This window comes from Pecten maximus, chromosome 5 (genome assembly GCF_902652985.1).
Source record: "Pecten maximus chromosome 5, xPecMax1.1, whole genome shotgun sequence".
NCBI classification, from domain to species: Eukaryota; Metazoa; Mollusca; class Bivalvia; order Pectinida; family Pectinidae; genus Pecten; species Pecten maximus.
The window spans coordinates 17,746,848-17,770,995 of NC_047019.1; the positions used below are offsets into that span (position 1 = coordinate 17,746,848).

Consider the following 24,148-nt stretch of genomic DNA (forward strand, 5'->3'; position numbering starts at 1 on the left):
GTAGCTTTTATAGCAGACCATATGGTAGCTTCAACTTTCATTGACTACATACCCCCTCAAAACTGATATCTCAGACATGCAACACAACTTCCATAAGTGAGTCGACCAGAAGTGGTGATTGGTATCTCATCTACAGGATGACCCAGTGCCTTTTCCAAATCACTGGCATACTCCTGGGATGTCTAGGTCCAACACCACACACCTCCACAGTAGAATGTCTGGACATGTTCCCTTCCCTCTATACATTTACCCTTTAATTCCCTAACCTCTCCCCTTTCTGCCCTTACTGGAATTTATACCTCCAGTTTTCCTCGGAATTTATCGATTCCATTTCATCTCCCAAATATTTTCCATTCATGGAGTCCCACTAACAAGTTCTGAGATAGGATGCTACTGAGCCTGGTGTAGCCTGAATCAATAGGTTTTACCTCGTCCCTGAAGCCCCAGGACCACTGACAAATGTATAGTGTATCTTGTGAGGATGCCCAGTATCTGGTGTGTGTAGCATCTACTATATCAATCTCATGTGATGTTCAGTGTATAATTAATTCACTCAAGGAGTTCCTGTTTTATTTGTAGATATATGATGTTCCCAATCTTATATTATGTACATGTTTTGATTTTATTTTAGCTTTAAAATCAAATTAGAATTAATTAATTGCGACCCAGGGTACTGTAAACAGAACACAATGCAATTTATTACATATCGGCTTTGCATGCATCTCCTGTTATGATTGGGTCAATTGATAATTGTTCAGAAGTTCTTATGGCAGCAATTTGACCCACTGGTCTCTCTGTGTACAACAGTTCTGTAAAACACTTACAGAGATATCAGTGTGTTTGAGTAAATCTGATCCTCCTGTAATACAATACAGAACTAGGCCTACAACCTAAGGAATAGTAGTGTAAGTTCTAAATATTCCGTTCTAAATCAGTTCTTGAACTCTTCCAAAGTATTTTGTCTCATTTCACAATTCTGGATCAGTTCTAGAACTGTTCTAAAGAATTTTGTCTCATTTCACGATTCTGGATCAGTTCTAGAACTGTTCTAAAGAATTTTGTCTCATTTCACAACTCTGGATCAGTTCTAGAACTGTTCCAGAACATATGAAGACAGTTCTAGAATTGTTCTGGAATTTTTCACAGGGAAAGATATGTCACAGTCAAATATTGTATTGCCCCCAAAAATATTGAAATACTTGCAACAGTTAATATACACTATATCGAGAAAATAAAATGATTTTGCCAAGAAAAGTACACCAGACTTACAATATTTAGCTTAACATGCTACAAAAATATTTAAGATTTGAACACAAAGCTCAGAGGTAGGATGAAATAGGTGCTCTGCCCCTAATCTACTGCCCTCTAGATATGTCCTGCTTGCCAATGTCCTGGGGACATATGGCTTATATAGTAAGTTGAAGATATATTTGGATACATTAGATATTGGACATATCCCTACATGGCAGGTGTCCTGTGTCAGCACTTCTCCAGATCAATGTAGCAGCAGTTGGAATATATAGGGGATCGTTGGCTAGACCTGATGTACAACGCCTAGACTATACATGTACAGAGAATTACAAATAGCTATATCTATATACATGCACATGTATGTATAGATTTCTTAACGTAGCAGTTTGATCAAGAGACATGATTTCCAGAGTGTACTCTCAGTGGCATCCATGTTCCCATATGAATGCCAGCTGGAAACTTTTCGTTTCTCACATATTCCACAATAATCAATTTTTCATCTAATGGATCATGTGAAAAAAAGAGTGCTGTACCTTATACACTATGATTTCAAAACTATATACAGAGACTGCTTACATAGAACTGACCGAAAAATTATTTTGTTCATATGATGACCAGAATCCTTTTTATTTAGCTACTGTACAAAGAGTTGTCTGTATATAGTATATAAACATCTGTTATTGATAAACTTCTATGTCTGTTTTGTGGACCATTTCATATGGCATTTATTATCACTGTGCTATGACATAATCCTTCCTGCTAAATGATGTGCAAAAATAAGACTGTGTATACTGGCAATTGCCATGTGAATGCTCCATAGACAATATTTATATATACCTGCTGATTATCATGATAAATTCAACATGACCAAAGTACATATTGATTACAGACTTTGAAAAATGTTTCTGTTATAACTATTTGAAAAAAATTCTTCTTTTATCCTTTGTTAAGCTCCGTTTAGCCTGCATCAATTAGTGAATGTCATGTCTAATTAACAGACAATTAGTATAATTTCTGTTTTTGTTGTCTTCCCAGCTGAGGAACCATCGAGGGTCTCTAATGCCGATTAGCTGTAACATAGCCAGCAATTCCAAGTCGGTGTAAGTATTCATATTTATTTCTGGACAAATAATTCATTAATTGCATATAGCCTTTCTAAACAGCATATGAGAGACCAAATCATTTCATTGATTTTAATTGAGTCTGGTTTATAACGGTCTGTTTCTTCCCACAGTATATATATAGCACCTTCTATTCAGGCCAACAAGACTGATTAATATAAGTTGATATAACGTGTTTGGCAATTGTTGTAACACGAATAAAGTTTATATTTACACAGTTCTAAATGTTTGTAACCACGATTTATTAGCTCACCGTCATCAGATCAGGCTATTCAAGTCGCCCTGTGTTTGTGGTCCGTCGTCCATCAGTCATCCACTTGTCGTCCATCCATTCGTAATCCATCCATGTTATCGCTATTTCTTGAAAAGAACTGGAGGGATATTTCTCAAACTTCAAGTGTAGGTTCCCCTTTGTCCCTAGTTGTGCCATTTCAATTTAGTGCTTTGATCAGAAAAACAAAATGGCTGTCAGGTAGCCGTCTTGAATTTTGCTATAGTTTATTTTTGCTATTTGCTATTTCTTGAAAAGTACTGGAGGGATATTTCTCAAATGTGATTATCATGGGTAGGTTCCCCTTTGTTCCTTGTTGTGCCAATTCAATTAAGATTTTTTATCAGAGAAAAAAATGGCTGAACGGTGGCCATCTTGGAATTGGAGATTTTAAGTTTGTTATTGCTATTTCTTGAAAAGTACTGGAGGGATGTTCCTCAAACTTCATGCGTAGGCTTCCCTTAGTCCCTTGTTCTGCAAATTCCAGTTAGGGATTTAATCAGAAAAAGTTATGGCTGACAGGCAGCCATCTTGCATTTTAAGAATTGAAGCTTGTTATCGATTTATTTTGAAAAGTACCATAAGGTCGATATTCTCGAACATGATGAGTAAGTTCATCTTGGTCCATATTTGTGCCAGTTCAATTGAATTTTTTGATCAGAAAAACAAAATGGCCAACATATGTGACCATCTTTGATTTTGATAATTGAAGTTTGTTATCTCTATTTCTTGTACAGGAGGGATATTTCTCAAATGTGAAAGCAGGCTTCGAATTCCCTTGGTTTCTAGTTTGTTCAATTAATTCAGGTTTTTGATCAAGAAAATAAAATGGCTGACAGGCAGCAGTCTAGGATTTTGAGAATTGAAATTTCTTATTGCTTTATTCTTGATAAGAACTCAAGTAACTCCACATGTCGGTTCCACTTATTCTTGTTATCAGATTATTAAGAGGAAAAGGGAAAAATGGAAAAAGTAGAGATAAGACTGACATAGAACTATTAAGATCATTTAATGGTGGGTGCCAAGATCCCTCAGGGATCTCTCTTAAAGTTTAGCATGTTGTTCATCTACGATATACTGATTATGGTGTCTGTCTATATTCCAGGCCCTATTCATTGGAGGTTGTACACAAATATCAGAATGGTGAGTTTGTCATGAATCATTCCTTTCGTGCTAAAGGCTTGCATATAATAGCCAGTTTGATTTGTGATGGTGAGTTTGTAACAGTTTACATGCTGACAGATCATCAGGATGTCTTGAAGTTATATGATTAGTTTTCTAATGGTCTGACCCTGAGGTCATCAGGCGGTTGTATATATATATAGATCCTTATCAATTACAAAATTATAAATATTTCATCCATAATATTTAATAATATTTCATTCATAAAATATATTCAAGTTAATTATTAATGACTGAAATTGAAAGTCACAGAGTCAAGTGTGTATCACAAGAGTCAAGTGTGTAAAAAAAAACAAACCTCAAACTGCTTCTAACAAACCAAGAAGTCTAAAGTCAAGGTAGCATTACTTGGATGTAGGGTTATCAAGTTTATTCATACGTTGTACAATTGACCTTGTTCATCTTCTACACTATTTACAAATGTAGAGTTTATGCATAGCAATTAATATGAGATGAAAAACACATATAACAAACATGAAATAGCAATTTGGCAGGGGAAGCAACTCCGACCTTTTATCTACCCAACCTCTAATGAACAAGACACTGTGTTACAGTGAATGGTAGTTTTTATTCAGTAACTGAGACCTGGACATGTTATTTTTCAGTAATTGTGGTTGAGGATTCACTAGAAATATGTTTTACTAGTAACGGTATTGTCTTTGTTTTACTAGTAACGGTATTGTCTTTGTTTTACTAGTAACAGTATTGTCTTTGTTTTACTAGTAACAGTATTGTCTTTGTTTTACTAGTAACAGTATTGTCTTTGTTTTACTAGTAACAGTATTGTCTTTGTTTTACTAGTAACGGTATTGTCTTTGTTTTACTAGTAACAGTATTGTCTTTGTTTTACTAGTAACAGTATTGTCTTTGTTTTACTAGTAACGGTATTGTCTTTGTTTTACTAGTAACGGTATTGTCTTTGTTTTACTAGTAACAGTATTGTCTTTGTTTTACTAGTAACAGTATTGTCTTTGTTTTACTAGTAACAGTATTGTCTTTGTTTTACTAGTAACAGTATTGTCTTTGTTTTACTAGTAACAGTATTGTCTTTGTTTTACTAGTAACAGTATTGTCTTTGTTTTACTAGTAACAGTATTGTCTTTGTTTTACTAGTAACGGTATTGTCTTTGTTTTACTAGTAACGGTATTGTCTTTGTTTTACTAGTAACGGTATTGTCTTTGTTTTACTAGTAACAGTATTGTCTTTGTTTTACTAGTAACGGTATTGTCTTTGTTTTACTAGTAACAGTATTGTCTTTGTTTTACTAGTAACGGTATTGTCTTTGTTTTACTAGTAACGGTATTGTCTTTGTTTTACTAGTAACAGTATTGTCTTTGTTTTACTAGTAACAGTATTGTCTTTGTTTTACTAGTAACGGTATTGTCTTTGTTTTACTAGTAACGGTATTGTCTTTGGTGTATTGGATGTGTCGGGGGATCAGGGCTCCTTATATATTAATTAGTATATCTGCTGCAGTTCTAACAAATTGGTTGTACAAATTGGTTCGGGATGATTTTTAATTTCAGGCATGACTTGAGTTTGATCAAGTTTACCAGGGAAGGTCAGAATTATAACACCAGTGGAAGTGATGCCGTTTTACAATATAAATGTAGATACATTCTGTTCCTGTCCTGGGTTTAGTTTTAGCCAAACAAGTTTATTAATACATGTTCATAGATTTACTACAGTTTTTTGGGTGAAGGTTTTCATTATTAATGCTGTATCCTGTATTTTGGAAATATTTAACCTGTATTTCAAGAATCAGACATTTTCACTCGTTCAGTTAACACATGGTTCCCCGAGATATGAAAAGTCCTTGTAATTTCAGTCTGTGCCTGGAAAACACTTGAAATTCAGTGTCATGCCTCGTAAGTCTATATGGCATATAAACACATTGAAAAGTCCATAAATTGTCTTTTGTATTAAGATATAATATTGTTTGCATTGGTGAAATTTGTATATTAATGTAAGAAGATACAGTAAATTAGATATATTTACTACAACATCATACAGTTCAATGTTCTAACTGGTACAATTGTGTCGTTACCAGATTGTTAAAGCGACAGAAAAATGGATGTTATATCAAACTTTGTACTTTAATTTATCACAATCTCAATTTTCACATCTAAAGTCGACCACTGTCAATGCAATATCTTGATTTGAATTTAATGAAGGAATCGTGGAATTTGATGACTCCCTATCTGTAAGAATCATGTTATATGTCCCAGAATTGACACTTATAAATATCTTATATAAAATCTGTACAGTTAACCACATGTCTAACTCCTTGTAAATATCTTATATAATAGTTGTATCACATTATCAGGTTTAATATCCTATACATCACAACTGCAGTACAGATGTATTGGAACTTTAATTTTATCACCTAATGCTCAATATTATCCATCATCTTGTTTACGGCATTACAATGGTATAGTTATTAACCAATGTTTTCTGTCTCTGTTGTTTATGGCTGACAGATGCAATCTCCTGTCAGATTGTTTAGAACATAAATACTGTTAGTAGATGATAAAGCCAAAACATATAATCTGACAGTATGATGGGAGTTATATAACCAGACAGTATGATTTGGCTGTTATATAACCAGACAGTAGGATGGGAGTAAATTGGCAGTTTTTGATGTTCTGGTTTCCCTCCATCCCCTACTCATCATTCCCTCAGCTGCCATTCTTCACTCCCACATCCCTAAACCCTATATCTCAATATGTTAGCTGCCATGTTCTCACTGCCGTCCACTATCTTCGATCCTCTACCCCCACCCTACACTCCTAACTTCCCAGCCCCTACTGCTCAATCCCATAACTGCCATGATTTTCAATCCCTCACCCCCTATCTTCACCTTCACTCCCCACCCCACACCTCTCATATCCCAACCCCTACTGCTCACTCCCTTGTAGTTGCCATATTTCCCATTCCCCACACCCCATGTCTTAACTACCCATGTCTACCCCACACTCCTAGATTCCCAATCCCGATGGCTCACTCCCTCATATCAGATTCCATGTTTCTCACTCCCCACCCCTATCTTCACTCCCCCATCCCCACCCCACATGCCTCACTCTCCCACCCCTTATCTTCACTCCCCCATCCCCCCCCCACACTCCTCACTCCCCCACCCCTTATCTTCACTCCCCCATCCCCACCCCACACACCTCACTCCCCACAAACCTCGATTGCACTCCACATCCCAAACCCCACACAACCGTACTCCCCCACCCCTATCTTCACTCCCCATCCCACATCCACACTCATCACTCACCATCCCTTATCTTCATCCCCATCCCACCCACAACAAACCTCACTCCCCACCCTTATCTCATTCCCCATCCCAACCCACACACCTCACTCCCCACCCCTTATCTTCATTCCCCCATCCCCACCCCACACACCTCACTCCCCCACCCCTTATCTTCATTCCCATGCCCACCCCAACACCAATCATCCCAACCCTATCTTAATTCCCCATCCCCCACCCCACACACCTCACTCCCCACCCCTTATCTTCACTCCCCCCATCCCAACCCCACACGCCTCACTCCCCCACCCCACACTCCTCTCTCCCCCATCCCCATCCATGCCCCCCACTCCCCCTCTCTAACTTGAAGAGAACATAACACAGCTGTAGATATATATATATTACACAACACCAGGTACAGGTGAAATCTGCATTCCACATATGTTGTCATGGAAACAAGAAAACTGCTGGGGTATACCATAATTAACATTATCACCAGTGGTTGTCTAAGCTTTGTAAAAACATACAGACCGGCCAAAATACCTTTAACAATTAAGACAGTATGTGAACCATGTTGAGGGTGGTTAACTGTACAAAAGGTCATGACCTTTGGGAACCAAGATGTTTTTTGCCTGATGTGATGGGACCTAAACATGGTCGGCTGTTTTACCAATATTTTTTATTCTCCACCAGCAGAGCTTCCTCTGGTTACAGGCCTACAAAGAAACACAATCAAAAGGTCGTAATCACTGATTGTTATAAGTTTATGTTCTCTGATGATCCTGGAAACAATATCTGGCTTGTGTATACTTGATAGTGCTTATTTTTTGTTGTGTCATGGTTGGTGGTCTGTTGGTAATGGTATTCACAAATGTACAACAATTTTGTCAGCGCATTTTTTTTTTTTTCCTGGTAAATTGTTAACATGTACACCAAAAGCCTTTCGACCTTAGTGCATTATCAGTTAAGTCTTTGGAAAGCCTCTAAACTGAAATTGTCTATAAATATTTTATGATTTTCTCGCATGTAACCAGACAGGGTATTCTAACTGTAGGTCTCCAGAGGGTTTTAAAACTGTTTAACTTGATTTATAATTATGTAGTGTAGCTTTGAAATGTGCAGGATTATTTATGGTGGTATCATGATCACTTCCCTAAAACATTTTAATATAGTTTACTTATGATAATGTAAAATGATGGATGGCCTAACTTGGAACAAATTAATCAGTTCTATATAAGTTCAAAATTGTAAGCTTCATGTCAGTAATGTACATAACAGACTACATGTACAGTGTAACACATTTAATCTGAGTTACAGAATTTGTTTGTTTTGTGTGTGGTTTTTTATTTTGAATAAAATGTTCATAGAGTGAAAGAAAAAAAAAATTGTATCTGGTGAGATAATTGCTTGCGTCCTGCTGCAGTATGTGTACCCTCCTGTAGTATGTGTACCCTCCTACAGTATGTGTACCCTCCTACAGTATGTGTACCCTCCTACAGTATGTGTACCCTCCTACAGTATGTGTACCCTCCTACAGTATGTGTACCCTCCTACAGTATGTGTACCCTGCTACAGTATGTGTACCCTCCTGTAGTATGTGTACCCTCCTGCAGTATGTGTACCCTCCTACAGTATGTGTACCCTCCTGTAGTATGTGTACCCTCCTACAGTATGTGTACCCTCCTGTAGTATGTGTACCCTCCTGTAGTATGTGTACCCTCCTACAGTATGTGTACCCTCCTACAGTATGTGTACCCTCCTGTAGTATGTGTACCCTCCTACAGTATGTGTACCCTCCTGTAGTATGTGTACCCTCCTACAGTATGTGTACCCTCCTACAGTATGTGTACCCTCCTACAGTATGTGTACCCTCCTGCAGTATGTGTACCCTCCTACAGTATGTGTACCCTCCTACAGTATGTGTACCCTCCTACAGTATGTGTACCCTCCTGTAGTATGTGTACCCTCCTACATTACAGGTAAAATCTGGTATTAAGGCAATGGAGGAAAGTTCGTAATGTTTGGTGTAGACATGCCAATTATTTAGCTGACACCATCTTTATATCAGTGGACCGGTGCCAAGTACACTGTTTATAGCACAAAATCAATTACAACATGATGATGCCAAGTTCTATTTTACCGCAATTTTGTAAAAAGTAATACATTTCTCCTCATAACATCTTCTGTCTTGTCGGTTTAGATGACTTTTTAATTTCCATTCAATATTTGGTCTTGTTTCCATGGCATCAGAGAAGGAAGGAGTAATGGTGTAGTCTTGCATTAAAATTGGTTCTACTCTGTTGATGAGTATCACATTTATATTTGATAGGTTTAATTTCATACCAGAACTTGTTCATCGTTTTTATGTTGTATAACAGTGTTTTCCAGTTTTGTCAGTTTGCTATTCTTTAGCAGTGTTCCTTATGTAACTCAGTGTTCCTTGTGTAACTCAGTGTTCCTTATGTAACTCAGTGCTCCTTATGTAACTCAGTGTTCCTTATGTAACTCAGTACTCCTTGTGTAACTCAGTGTTCCTTATGTAACTCAGTACTCCTTGTGTAACTCAGTGTTCCTTGTGTAACTCAGTGTTCCTTGTGTAACTCAGTGTTCCTTGTGTAACTCAGTGTTCCTTGTGTAACTCAGTGTTCCTTATGTAACTCAGTGTTCCTTATGTAACTCAGTGTTCCTTATGTAACTCAGTGCTCCTTATGTAACTCAGTGTTCCTTATGTAACTCAGTACTCCTTGTGTAACTCAGTGTTCCTTGTGTAACTCAGTGTTCCTTATGTAACTCAGTGCTCCTTATGTAACTCAGTGTTCCTTATGTAACTCAGTGTTCCTTATGTAACTCAGTACTCCTTGTGTAACTCAGTGTTCCTTATGTAACTCAGTGTTCCTTGTGTAACTCAGTGTTCCTTGTGTAACTCAGTGTTCCTTATGTAACTCAGTGTTCCTTGTCTAACTCAATGTTTCTTGTGTAATTCAGTGTTCCTTATGTAACTCAGTGTTCCTTGTGTAACTCAGTGTTCCTTGTGTAACTCAATGTTCCTTGTGTAACTCAGTGTTCCTTGTGTAACTCAGTGTTCCTTGTGTAACTCAATGTTCCTTGTGTAACTCAGTGTTCCTTGTGTAACTCAGTGTTCCTTGTGTAACTCAGTGTTCCTTGTGTAACTCAGTGTTCCTTGTGTAACTCAGTGTTCCTTGTGTAACTCAATATTCCTTGTGTAACTCAGTGTTCCTTGTGTAACTCAGTGTTCCTTGTGTAACTCAGTGTTCCTTATGTAACTCAGTGTTCCTTGTGTAACTCAATGTTCCTTGTGTAACTCAGTGTTCCTTGTGTAACTCAGTGTTCCTTATGTAACTCAGTGTTCCTTGTGTAACTCAGTGTTCCTTGTGTAACTCAGTGTTCCTTGTGTAACTCAGTGTAACTAAATGTTTCTTTCATTAGTTTGTTGTTCTGTATTACATTACATTTTCAAGTTTCATTAACCATTGCAGAAATCAAGCAACACATATTTAGAGGAAAATTGCAAAAAACGTACCAATACAATGATAACAGTGTCATATTGATGCTAATTGTCTGAATTAAGGGCTCCTCTCTAATAACCTGATTTTGTGAGGAGGGCATCTCTACATACATCAATGATATATATGACATCTCTCCTGATGTGTGCTGTCAGCAAGATTCTGTATTTGTAATTATTTACTGTTTCTTTTCTTTCTAGTCAAGCCAAAAGCCAGAAGTGTGAAACGGGACCGCTACAATGAAACAATGAAGAGGAAGATTACTGAGATACTTGCCAGGGTAGGTATTTATACACATAAAGGTGCCGGTAGATGTACAGATATCTCATAGCTGGCTTCTTTGCCCGTCCAAAGAACCAAAATGTTATGAGTGTGTCATATAGGAAGCTTCTAATAAGGTTGTCCCATTTGAAGGGTGTTCAATGAAATATGTGTCACATTGCATAGTAAGGCTGCCAATTAGGAAGGCAGACACATAATAGGAGTAGAAGGAAGATTGTTACTAGTAGAAGTAAATATAAATACCCATGAGTAACATTAGACAAGGGTGATATGTTCTTAGGGGAAGTATGTGGGAGGCACCATTCTTCATGGGAGATAATTGAAGCTAGGCACTAGAACCTGCCTTTGCTTGCAATTGTGTATATCTGAAATATCTTAGGAAAAATAAGTGTCATAAGAAAGATGGTCTTTTAAATGGTTATCTCTTAATTACTTTATAAACTGATGCATGTACATGTAGGTACCTTTGGTACATGTCTGGGTACTTTTGGTACATATCTGTGTACTTTTGGTACATGTCTGGATATCTTTGATACAAGTCTGGGTACCTTTGGTAGGTACTTTTGGTACATGTCTGGGTACCTTTGGTACATGTCTGGGTACCTTTGGTACATGTCAGGGTACCTTTGGCACATGTCTGGGTACCTTTGGTACATGTCTGGGTACCTTTGGTACATGTCTGGGAACCTTTGGCACATGTCTGGGTATCTTTGATACAAGTCTGGGTACCTTTGGTACATGTCTGGGTACCTTTGGTACATGTCTGGGAACCTTTGGTACATGTCTGGGTATCTTTGATACAAGTCTGGGTACCTTTGGTACATGTCAGGGTACCTTTGGTACATGTCTGGGTACCTTTGGTACAAGTCTGGGTACCTTTGGTACATGTCAGGGTACCTTTGGTACATGTCTGGGAACCTTTGGCACATGTCTGGGTATCTTTGATACAAGTCTGGGTACCTTTGGTACATGTCTGGGTACCTTTGGTACATGTCTGGGAACCTTTGGTACATGTCTGGGTATCTTTGATACAAGTCTGGGTACCTTTGGTACATGTCAGGGTACCTTTGGTACATGTCTGGGTACCTTTGGTACATGTCTGGGTACCTTTGGTACATGTCAGGGTACCTTTGGTACATGTCTGGGTACCTTTGGTACATGTCTGGGTACCTTTGGTACATGTCAGGGTACCTTTGGTACATGTCTGGGTACCTTTGGTACATGTCTGGGTACCTTTGGTACATGTCAGGGTACCTTTGGTACATGTCTGGGTACCTTTGGTACATGTCTGGGTACCTTTGGTACATGTCTGGTACCTTTGGTACATGTCTGGGTACCTTTGGTACATGTCTGGGTACCTTTGGTACATGTCTGGGTACCTTTGGTACATGTCAGGGTACCTTTGGTACATGTCTGGGTACCTTTGGTACATGTCTGGGTACCTTTGGTACATGTCTTGTACCTTTGTTACATGTCTAGGTACCTTTGACACATGTCTGGGTACCTTTGGTAGGTACCTTTGGTACATGTCAGGGTACCTTTGGTAGGTACCTTTGTTACATGTCTGGGTACCTTTGGTACATGTCTGGATACGTTTGGTATGTTACATGTCTGGGTATCGCGTACCTTTGGTAGGTACTTGTGGGACATGTCTGGGTACCTTTGGTAGGTACCTTGGTAGGTACCTTTGATACATGCAGACCTGCCAACTACTACTATTTTATAGTAATCTTTACTATTTTGTGGTGGTCGTTACTCTTTTTTCTCTCGAAATAGTAGCAAATTACTCTTTTTGATGCAATAGATTTGGCAAGAATTGTTAAGAATTACTCTTTTTTTGCTCAAAAATGGGCCAAATTACTATTTTTGAATTTGAAAGGTTGGCAGGTCTGTACATGTCTGGGTACCTTTGGTAAATGTCTTGATTACTTAATTCCTTCATCATTAATGTTATAGTTTTTGTGTAATTGGAGTCACTTGGTCAAGATTCTTTTAAGTTACATTTTCTCCTTGCCGGGCAGATTTCATTGTGGATGGAATCGTTTGTCTCTTTAAGGGAAGGAAATTGATGAATTGAGAAAATAAATTCAAAAATAAATTCAATAAATTTCTAACCCCAAAAAGCCCTACAATGGGATAAGCGCTTAAGGGATTTTTCTTCATGATTTTTCTATGCTGTTGATATAAAGTGAATATATAGGCTAGCAGTTGTGTGTCAAATATTAGGACAGGGAGAAGCAGATAGCATCTTGAAGAGTAATAGACAAACACATATACTGTACATGTATAGTTTGCCTAGGCACAGATCTAGACAGTTGATGATGTAGTATTATAAATTACATGCAGTACATGCCATGTAGCCTTTCACATGGCACCAGTTTGTATTTGACTTCCTGAACTCTTGGCAGAGAAGCCATAGCCCTGGACATAACTAATAGTGTAGTATATACAGCCAGCTCTGATAACACATATAGCTGAAGATATGTTTGGCTGGAACCTGCTAGAGTGATGCTAATCTACCACAACAGGTAAATGGCCAGTACGTCAGAAGTAGTATTGAAGTGGTCAGTCATAATGTCCTTAACTTTCTGATCTAGATAATACACTCATCATTTGCTCACCTGCCCAAAGAGCAAATGACCTTGATATGTGTTGGTGATATGGCATTTATTGTCCATCCATTCATTGTCAATTTCTTCATTTTTAAACGAACATTAATGTTCGGTTATTGCCATCAAGAACTAGACTGAGAAATATAACCATATTTGGTAACCACTTTCACCACAATGCCACCTACTTCTAATTCAATGAAATATGGCTGCCCCCATGACCTTACGCTTCAAATAATTTACTTGCAAAAACATCTTCGTTTTATTCAGTAGTTTTACCGAAAATGTTGAAAGCGTATTCAGTAGATGTTTTCACGATGCATACGATTTGAGAAATATAACGCTAGCGAAATGTGAAGACTTAATGAACCTGAACTTTGTGAATCAACCCCAGGTCAATATATTTAGGTAAACAACGATTGCACAGGCGCATTCGTCTCGGGATATTTTGATATTTTTGCCCTTCCGTGTTCATTCCAAAATGGCTGACATTATAACATAGGTCTGCAAATATATCCGTGATTTTACTTAAATGTGTAAAATATATATACTAGAATGTTACATCATTATCAACTAGGTGTGTATTTCTGTAATTTAGAGAAAGAAATACATCAATAACGGCATTCGAGACGATACATTGTATCATACACAGTCTACGTGTTTGGGAGAAAGAACTGTGTACAGGCTTGCAATAAGCGGTATTTGTGGTCAGGGTGACTGGTCATAGCATTAACGTTGCCATCCATTTTCAAATACAAAATGTACCATTTTCCTTTGACGAAAGCGACCAATAGATCAAATGCAAATGATAATATCTTGTTGTTATGTGCATGGGGTTGTTTGTTGTAGCCGATACTTAGAACGTATAACTGTTGTAAGGGAGGTAACTTCAAGATTAAGGAAATCAAAGGTTAAACCAATTTGATTGGCCGATTCGTGCAAGACTTTGGTATGGGGTTTACAATCAAGGTTACAGATAACTATGGCAATACTCAGATGATATCAACATTTATGGATATGTGTGGTTGGCAGTTGTTGTTGTCATGTTTAAAATGAACAATTATATAGCTTGTTTTTATTTCGGCAAAGACTAGAATATACAGACGAGTGGTTTGGTCATTTACTGAAACGGACTTGGAAATACCGAAATGAAAAAGGGGCTTTCAATGGCATTATTTTCGGAGAATTGACCCAAATATGTTCTTCAATGTCCAACTGTATCATATGTAAAATATTAGGGGTTTATTTGACCCAGAAGTATTTTAAATTAATTTTTTAATCATTCACGATTAGCAGCACGATTGTTGTCAGAGTTAAATTACCGAAATGGCCAATAGTGGACCCGAAATCGATATTTTTACGAGAGAATGAACCCAGTGTAGTAATCTTTGGTGTGTATAGAGGTCATTTGAAAAACATTTTTTATTCATTTACCTTGAAGGATTTTAAAATAATTAGCAAAATACCGAATTCACGACCAAATTTTCGATTGTGACGAACTACTCAAACAGTGTTAAGTTCACCTTAAATTGTCCGTTTTTGAAGAGAATGTACCCTAGTTATTATTCTTTGATATACAACTTAGAAATTTCTAAAAGATGAGGGTTTTAAATGACCTTGAAGTCAGGGGTCGACAGTAACGCTTGTCCGATTGTCCGGTACCAGTCGAAACTGATGTCGGACAAGTGAAGTCATTAAAGTACTTGTCCGACGGGACAAGTAGCAAATCTGTCTTTGTGTTTTATTGATGTTATATTCTGAAGTCAAAACTGATTCAATACTCACTGTAAAATGAGTAAAAACTCCTTTAAATTGTGTTAACCATCGAACGGAAGTGAGTTGATCATGCTTATTAAAGCTTCATTCGGAACTACATAGAAATGATGGTAGACTTCCGAGGGCTCTCGAAAACATGTAATCGGTATCACTAAACGCATGCGAATGCTGTACATGTGAGAGCATTGATACTACGACAGATACCATCTGCTGGAATCGTAATAAAAATGAATCAGTTTTGATATAATTAAGGAGGCTACAGATGAAGCAGACTGCCGTGCCCTAGAAAACGGTGACATGTTTTAATGTTTTCATAGTAGTAAGTTTGTTTACAGTATATATAGTCGAACAGTTCTTCATGAAAGTTAATTATTTTAAAGTATTTCATTCATCTGCTTTTAGGTAAAAAAAGGATGGTTTAGTAAAACTTAAATAACTTGTAATAATACTTTCTTGCTGTTTTATTGTTGTTAGTAATTATTATGAGTCGAAATTATGGCTTGCAGTGCTTACCTCTAGACTCATCCGACCAGTGCTCGAACACAAAACATAGTTTTTGTTGTTTTATTTCCAATACCTATTGAAAAATTAAAGTTTAATTGTGATTATACAGGACAGACTTGCCGTTAGTAATTTCAAGCCTATCACCGTAACTTTTGCACGTTGGTTTATTTTTGGCAGCAGGTCACATGACACCTGTGCAATGGCGGGTATTTACGTAAGTACAGACCAGTGCTCGAACACCCCTATAAAATTGTTGTTTTCATTTTTTTGTGGTAAAGTCGGTTATATTGTAATATATACATACATTCTTTCTTAAGAAAATATTGTTCAGATTATCAAACATCCCGTGGGATAAAAATAGACCGGAACACAGCGGGAAGCTGACATTTTGGACCAGTGCGCATATCTTCCGATTCAGATCATAGTAGCATTGACGAGTAAAGATGTCCCATACCTATTATATATTGCTAGAAATGTCAAAACTTATTCCTCTTGTCTACATCTGGTACACAACCATTGGTACTCGTCGACAATCAAGCTAAGGTCAACCTTTGTTGGGAAAAGTGACAGTAGACAATCGTAGTGGTACCACCTGTCGCACCCAACTCAGAATCCGTCTTCGTCCGTCATTTTGATATTTTTTTCAAAACTGTGTTAGATCTACATTTGAATCATTACTTTTCTTTTAAATTATGTATTTTGCGATAATTCTTTCAAAATACAGATTTTTCCATGAATGCTAACCTTTCCGGAAACGATGTTTGTTTGATGATATTTGATTGTACACTATATGATGACCATTGTCGTCTGCTCAAATTTGGATTATCGTCCTTGATAGAGAGCTATCGCTACCGGAGGTAAGAAAGTGCTGTTACACCCCATAATACTCATGTGGAAAGAACGGACGGAAAGTACGATTTAGGAAATGAGAAGCAAAAATAAACAAAGTGTTCGAGCACTGGTCCCGTTCGAGCACTGGTCAGTATAGTCTACTTTATAATAAATCATCTAGCTGTTTACACGTAACAGATGGAAAGTAGAAACACATGTAGGACAAGTGATTATTTCATTCGGACAAGTGAATTTATCTTATCACTTGTCCGGGACAAGTGCAGAAAAAAGTTAATGTCGACCCCAGGAAGTGTTTGAATTAATTTTTTAAATCCTCGCTATTTTTCATATCGCGTAAGGCGTGAGCAAACAAAAAAAAAAACAACGGAAAACGGAAATCCGGATTATCTAAAAACAAATGCAGAAATACTTATAAATATGATATTCACTTAATTTAATATTCAGCGGTTTATTGTTATTTGTAATTTTATAACTTCTGAAATATTGTGATTGATTCTCTATATAAAATTGCTGTGGAATTTGTGTTATTTTTGAAACAAATTCATTTTAATAATTTGTAAATGAAGAATTTTCATCAAGTCATGATCAAGACTTGAAATTCTCACTACACCATACTTAAAACATGGAGTAATCAATGAATTGATAAATTGAAAATTGATGTCGAGGCAATGAGTTAATAATTTCTTTAAATTAATTTTTCAATATACAACAAATGTTCAGATGACTATTTGTGCCATGCTGTCACAAGATTTCAATTACAATTCTAAAATTGAATTAGTATGTAAATATATGTTATCCTGTCAATATCCACAAAGCAAGTGTAGTCTACTGTACTCAGTCATGCCAGTAGATAGCGGTACATATACTTACTGCTTACATTTATTGCTTACTTGTGTGAACAATAAATCAATAACAAAATGGTTCATATATTTCTATTTAACTTCACAAATTATGCAGTGTCTGACGATCTGAATGAAGCGAATAAAAGATGTATTAAATTAATTTCATGAAATTCGTTTGCTGAGTCGTCGTCCTACACTTGCTCACGAGGAAGAGAGGGATGCTTTTCTCCGGGAATATTTTGCAGAATCAGACGATTCATTAGAATTCAAAGGGTTTGATGATATTGCTTTTGGTAATGTTCAAATTTATAGACAAATTCAAATAGATCAATGTGTAAGAGACAGAGAATTTGACGACAATAATGAGTGATCGCGTAACGATACCCCACCTGTAAATGCTCCTTTCAAGGTACGCCGGGATCAAGTTCGATCTTGATGACAATATGGAAGCTGTTGATTTTTTTACACAGTTTTTACGAAAGATTTTGTGGAAATTATTGTGACAGAAACCACAGAAATGACTCGATGCAAATCGCGAGAACCTGCCCCTCCACCCCACACACAGTCGAATGTGGATAACGAAAGTGATGACTGATTAGGTACATGTATGTTCATCTAAATGAAGTAAATATGTAAAAGAAAAGTCACGAACTGGTGATAAAATTCTTTATTTTTTCTGTAAAAAAATACAAACCTTTTGTATCTTTCTAATGTAATGGATTTTGATACACATGAATGATATGTTACATGTTTTATATAGATAATAAAAAAACACCTGTATCTCACCTGTTTACACCTGAAACTTAACGAACCTTGAGTAAATTTTATTTCCAACTACTTAAATATAAAGAGGGGGTCATAACCTTTAAAAAAAAGTATATGGTTTATCTAGTTTACCCTGAAAATGAATTCACAGTACTAAAATGAAAACCAAAGACACTTTTTACTGTTTTTCACTGTTTTATTCAGCACTGGGGACAAAGGGAAGTAATAATGTGATAAGCATGATAAGGGTTAATAACTAGGAGGCCTAATATGATAAAAGAAATGGCCAGTAGTGTAACAGGAGAGGAGAAAATGTAGCGGCCAGACCGGGGTTCGAACCCGGGACCTCCGAACACTAGCCGGATGCTCTACCAATTGAGCTACCTGGTCACCGATGATCGACCCAGTCCAGTCCCGCTACACACCTCCCTCCTTTTTTCCAAGTCTTCGCCCTTGAAGACACACAAGACCCTTATACCACCACCGTGGGTATTTTAGTTGGGCGCCAATTTTGTAACAGGAGAGGAGAAAATGTAGCGGCCAGACCGGGGTTCGAACCCGGGACCTCCGAACACTAGCCGGATGCTCTACCAATTGAGATACCTGGTCACCGATGATCGACCCAGTCCAGTCCCGCTACAGTAGCATGCTGGGATATAAAATTAAAACATGACCAACTTTAAAGACTTAAACAAAATTTGCTAGGGTCATGAAATTAGGCCGTTTGAAAGGGCCATATATAAAATTTACACCAATGAAAGGGTCTGCTTCATTATGATTCTAGAACATACCTGAAATCTGAATGTTGATTTCAATATCTATATGAGTTGTGTTTCCTTGAACCAAGGTTTTGTTGAATGAAGAAGTAGACTATATTTAGAAAGATAATCGTTGAATTCTGTCAATTTAGAAAGTCTTTGTCTTATTTACATAGATAGAGAAGTTGGAAAATGCAACACCGGAGCTGAGAGAGCGACAGAACAAGATTATCACAACTGTAAGTACAAAGTCAAGTAGGCTCACATAGTAAGATGAACACTTATTGAATGTAAAATAAAAAATACATTTTAGATTGAACTCCTCATTTTCAACATGTAGTACACCACCTACTGTAATAGGAATGCATGTTATTATGTACTATTTTAGCCTTTGATGGCATAAAGTAGAAACAGACACCTTGAAACTTATTACAAACCCATCCTGCACCCTGAGTAGGAGCAGTGATGTTTATACACATAAAGCAGAAACAGACACCTTGTACATTATTACAAACCTGTCCCCACCCTGAGGATTAGGGATGTATACACATAAAGCAGAAACAGACACCTTGTACATTATTACAAACCTGTCCCCACCCTGAGGATTAAGGATGTATACACATAAAGCAGAAACAGACACCTTGTACATTATTACAAACCTGTCCCCACCCTGAGGATTAAGGATGTATACACATTAAGCTGTTGATTACATATTGACTGAACAGTTTACCTACATGTACATGTACAATACAGGCATGCAGGGATTATATATGTGGGGCATAGTCGACATACATTTGCCAATTTTTCTCTCCAAAATAATTTCCATACAACCACTGCCAAATAATATAAGTACTTGATATAAAACCACTGTTCCATCTCACCTTTAAAAGCAAGTACAGTAGATACCTGAACAGTTTTGATAGATTTAAAAAAAAAAATCCTAAATATGTTTCTATTGATAAATCTGAATATACAGATGTTTTCACATAAATATTTAAGCTGCTATTTAAGTTGTAGCAGAGATTTTCCCTGTAAGGGCAAGTATCAAAGTTTTGTAATCTTCATCAGATCAGGGACCTCTCTGCCATGTTAGATTTCTATGATCGTATTTGATGATATTTACTACAGATAGAAACAAACAGATCTTGGCTTATAAATAAAAACTTATTGTTACATGTAGGGATTGATTTAGAGGTTGGGGTCCTTCTTGTTCACCTTGTGGGACATAAAATGGCCAGAGTTTACCAGACGTCTCATTCTCTTCTTGTTTGTATTGTCATTTGTGACCAGGTCTTTGGGTGTTTGCCAAATGTGGTTGAAGTTCAAAAGGAAATATCCATGTTAGTGAAATGAATGCACACATATTATGGCAAACAATTTGTCTCCTTTTAGCATTGCCAAATATAAGTAATCAATTAATGTGGCTTGTAACACAAAGGTAATACAACTACAAATGCAGGTCCGGTATACTATTACTACCAACACAAACGAAACACTACTACAAACACAGGTACAGGTATACTACCAACACAAACACTACTACAAACACAGGTACAGGTATACTACCAACACAAACACTACTACAAACACAGGTACAGGTATACTACCAACACAAACACAGGTACAGGTATACTACCAACACAAACACAACTACAAACACAGGTACAGGTATACTACCAACACAAACACTACTACAAACACAGGTACAGGTATACTACCAACACAAACACAGGTACAGGTATACTACCAACACAAACACAGGTACAAACACAGGTACAGGTATACTACCAACACAAACACTACTACAAACACAGGTACAGGTATACTACCAACACAAACACAGGTACAGGTATACTACCAACACAAACACAGGTACAGGTATACTACCAACACAAACACTGCTACAAACACAGGTACAGGTATACTACCAACACAAACACTACTACAAACACAGGTACAGGTATACTACCAACAACTACAACACAGGTACAGGTATACTACCCAACACAACACTGCTACAAACACAGGTACAGGTATACTACCAACACAAACACTACTACAAACACAGGTACAGGTATACTACCAACACAAACACTACTACAAACACAAGGTACAGGTATACTACCAACACAAACACAGGTACAGGTATACTACCAACACAAACACAGGTACAGGTATACTACCAACACAAACACAGGTACAGGTATACTACCAACACAAACACTACTACAAACACAGGTACAGGTATACTACAAACACAGGTACAGGTATACTACCAACACAAACACAGGTACAGGTATACTACCAACACAAACTAAAAACTACAGTAAAACCTGCTCTAATGGCCACCTTGAATAAGCAGCCACCTCCTTTAAGCGGCCAGTCTGGGTCCGCCCGATGGAAAACACTACAATGAACCTTAAATAAGCGGTCACTAGCTGTCTAATGTGGCCAAAGGCCACAAAAATATGCCCCGAGTCATTGTATCGTCCTGTATTAAGCGGCCATTTTGTCCGAAAGTATACATTCGCGATGATCACATGACCAGGTATTTTTTATCAAATTCATCAAAACTTTTATCTTTGTTGGTTTTCATTTCAAAATACACTGTACTTGGTATATTGTTATCAATATCAATAAGTGCATTATAATATGATCAAATCAATAAACTGTCGAAAAAATAATTCGGCAACAGGCCGTTTCTGGCCAACCTGGTTTAAACAGCCACCTGTCTTAAGCAGCCAATATCTGTCGGTCCCTTGGGTGGCCGCTTAATACAGGTTTGACTGTACTACAAACACAGGTACAGGTATACTACCAACACAAACACAGGTACAGGTATACTACCAACACAAACACAAGTACGGGTAAACTACCAACACAAACACTACTACAAACACAGGTACAGGTATACTACCAACACAAACACAACTACAAACACAGGTACAGGTATACTACCAACACAAACACTACTACAAACACAGGTACAGGTATACTACCAACACAAACACTACTACAAACACAGGTACAGGTATACTACAAACACAAACACAGGTACAGGTATACTACCAACACAAACACTACTACCAACACAGGTACAGGTATACTACCAACACAAACACTACTACAAACACAGGTACAGGTATACTACCAACACAAACACTACTACCAACACAGGTACAGGTATACTACCAACACAAACACTACTACAAACACAGGTACAGGTATACTACCAACACAAACACTACACAAACACAGGTACAGGTATACTACCAACACAAACACAGGTACAGGTATACTACCAACACAAACACTACTACAAACACAGGTACAGGTATACTACCAACACAAACACTACTACAAACACAGGAACAGGTATACTACCAACACAAACACGGGTACAGGTATACTTCCAACACAAACACAGGTACAGGTATACTACCAACACAAACACAGGTACAGGTATACTACCAACACAAACACGGGTACAGGTATACTACCAACACAAACACAGGTACAGGTATACTTCCAACACAAACACAGGTACAGGTATACTACCAACACAAACACAGGTACAGGTATACTACCAACACAAACACTACTACAAACACAGGTACATGTATACTACCAACACAAACACAGGTACAGGTATACTACCAACACAAACACGGGTACAGGTATACTACCAACACAAACACTACTACAAACACAGGTACAGGTATACTACCAACACAAACACAGGTACAGGTATACCACCAACACAAACACAGGTACAGGTATACTACCAACACAAACACAGGTACAGGTATACTACCAACACAAACACAGGTACAGGTATACTACCAACACAAACACAACTACAAACACAGGTACAGGTATACTACCAACACAAACACTACTACAAACACAGGTACAGGTATACTACCAACACAAACACAGGTACAGGTATACCACCAACACAAACACAGGTACAGGTATACTACCAACACAAACACAGGTACAGGTATACTTCCAACACAAACACTACTACAAACACAGGTACAGGTATACTACCAACACAAACACTACACAAACACAGGTACAGGTATACTACCAACACAAACACTACACAAACACAGGTACAGGTATACTACCAACACAAACACTACACAAACACAGGTACAGGTATACTACCAACACAAACACTACTACCAACACAGGTACAGGTATACTACCAACACAAACACTACTACAAACACAGGTACAGGTATACTACCAACACAAACACTACACAAACACAGGTACAGGTATACTACCAACACAAACACTACTACAAACACAGGAACAGGTATACTACCAACACAAACACAGGTACAGGTATACTACCAACACAAACACAGGTACAGGTATACTACCAACACAAACACTACTAGAAACACAGGTACAGGTATACTACAAACACAGGTACAGGTATACTACCAACACAAACACAGGTACAGGTATACTACCAACACAAACACTACTACAAACGCAGGTACATGTATACTTCCAACACAAACTAAAAACTACAGTAAAACCTGCTCTAATGGCCACCTTGAATAAGCAGCCACCTCCTTTAAGCGGCCAGTCTGGGTCCGCCCGATGGAAAACACTACAATGAACCTTAAATAAGCGGTCACTAGCTGTCTAATGCGGCCAAAGGCCACAAAAATATGCCCCGAGTCATTGTATCGTCCTGTATTAAGCGGCCATTTTGTCCGAAAGTATACATCCGCGATGATCACATGACCAGGTATTTTTTATCAAATTCATCAAAACTTTTATCTTTGTTGGTTTTCATTTCAAAATACACTGTACTTGGTATATTGTTATCAATATCAATAAGTGCATTATAATATGATCAAATCAATAAACTGTCGAAAAAATAATTCGGCAACAGGCCGTTTCTGGCCAACCTGGTTTAAACAGCCACCTGTCTTAAGCAGCCAATATTTGTCGGTCCCTTGGGTGGCCGCTTAATACAGGTTTGACTGTACTACAAACACAGGTACAGGTATACTACCAACACAAACACAGGTACAGGTATACTACCAACACAAACACAAGTACGGGTAAACTACCAACACAAACACTACTACAAACACAGGTACAGGTATACTACCAACACAAACACAA

The 24,148-nt window shown here is 37.5% G+C and overlaps 1 protein-coding gene across 2 annotated transcripts in view; it reads left to right on the top strand.

The window, feature by feature from the left end:
• The window catches only part of LOC117327364, a 45,754-nt gene that overhangs the window by 15,844 nt on the left and 5,762 nt on the right, over positions 1–24,148 (top strand). For both annotated transcript variants that reach the window (XM_033884306.1, XM_033884305.1), the window contains exons 3-6: positions 2,287–2,351; positions 3,749–3,786; positions 10,807–10,886; positions 19,171–19,233. In XM_033884306.1, the coding sequence (XP_033740197.1) occupies positions 2,287–2,351; positions 3,749–3,786; positions 10,807–10,886; positions 19,171–19,233 (246 nt within the window). The remainder of the gene's footprint in view (positions 1–2,286; positions 2,352–3,748; positions 3,787–10,806; positions 10,887–19,170; positions 19,234–24,148) is intronic.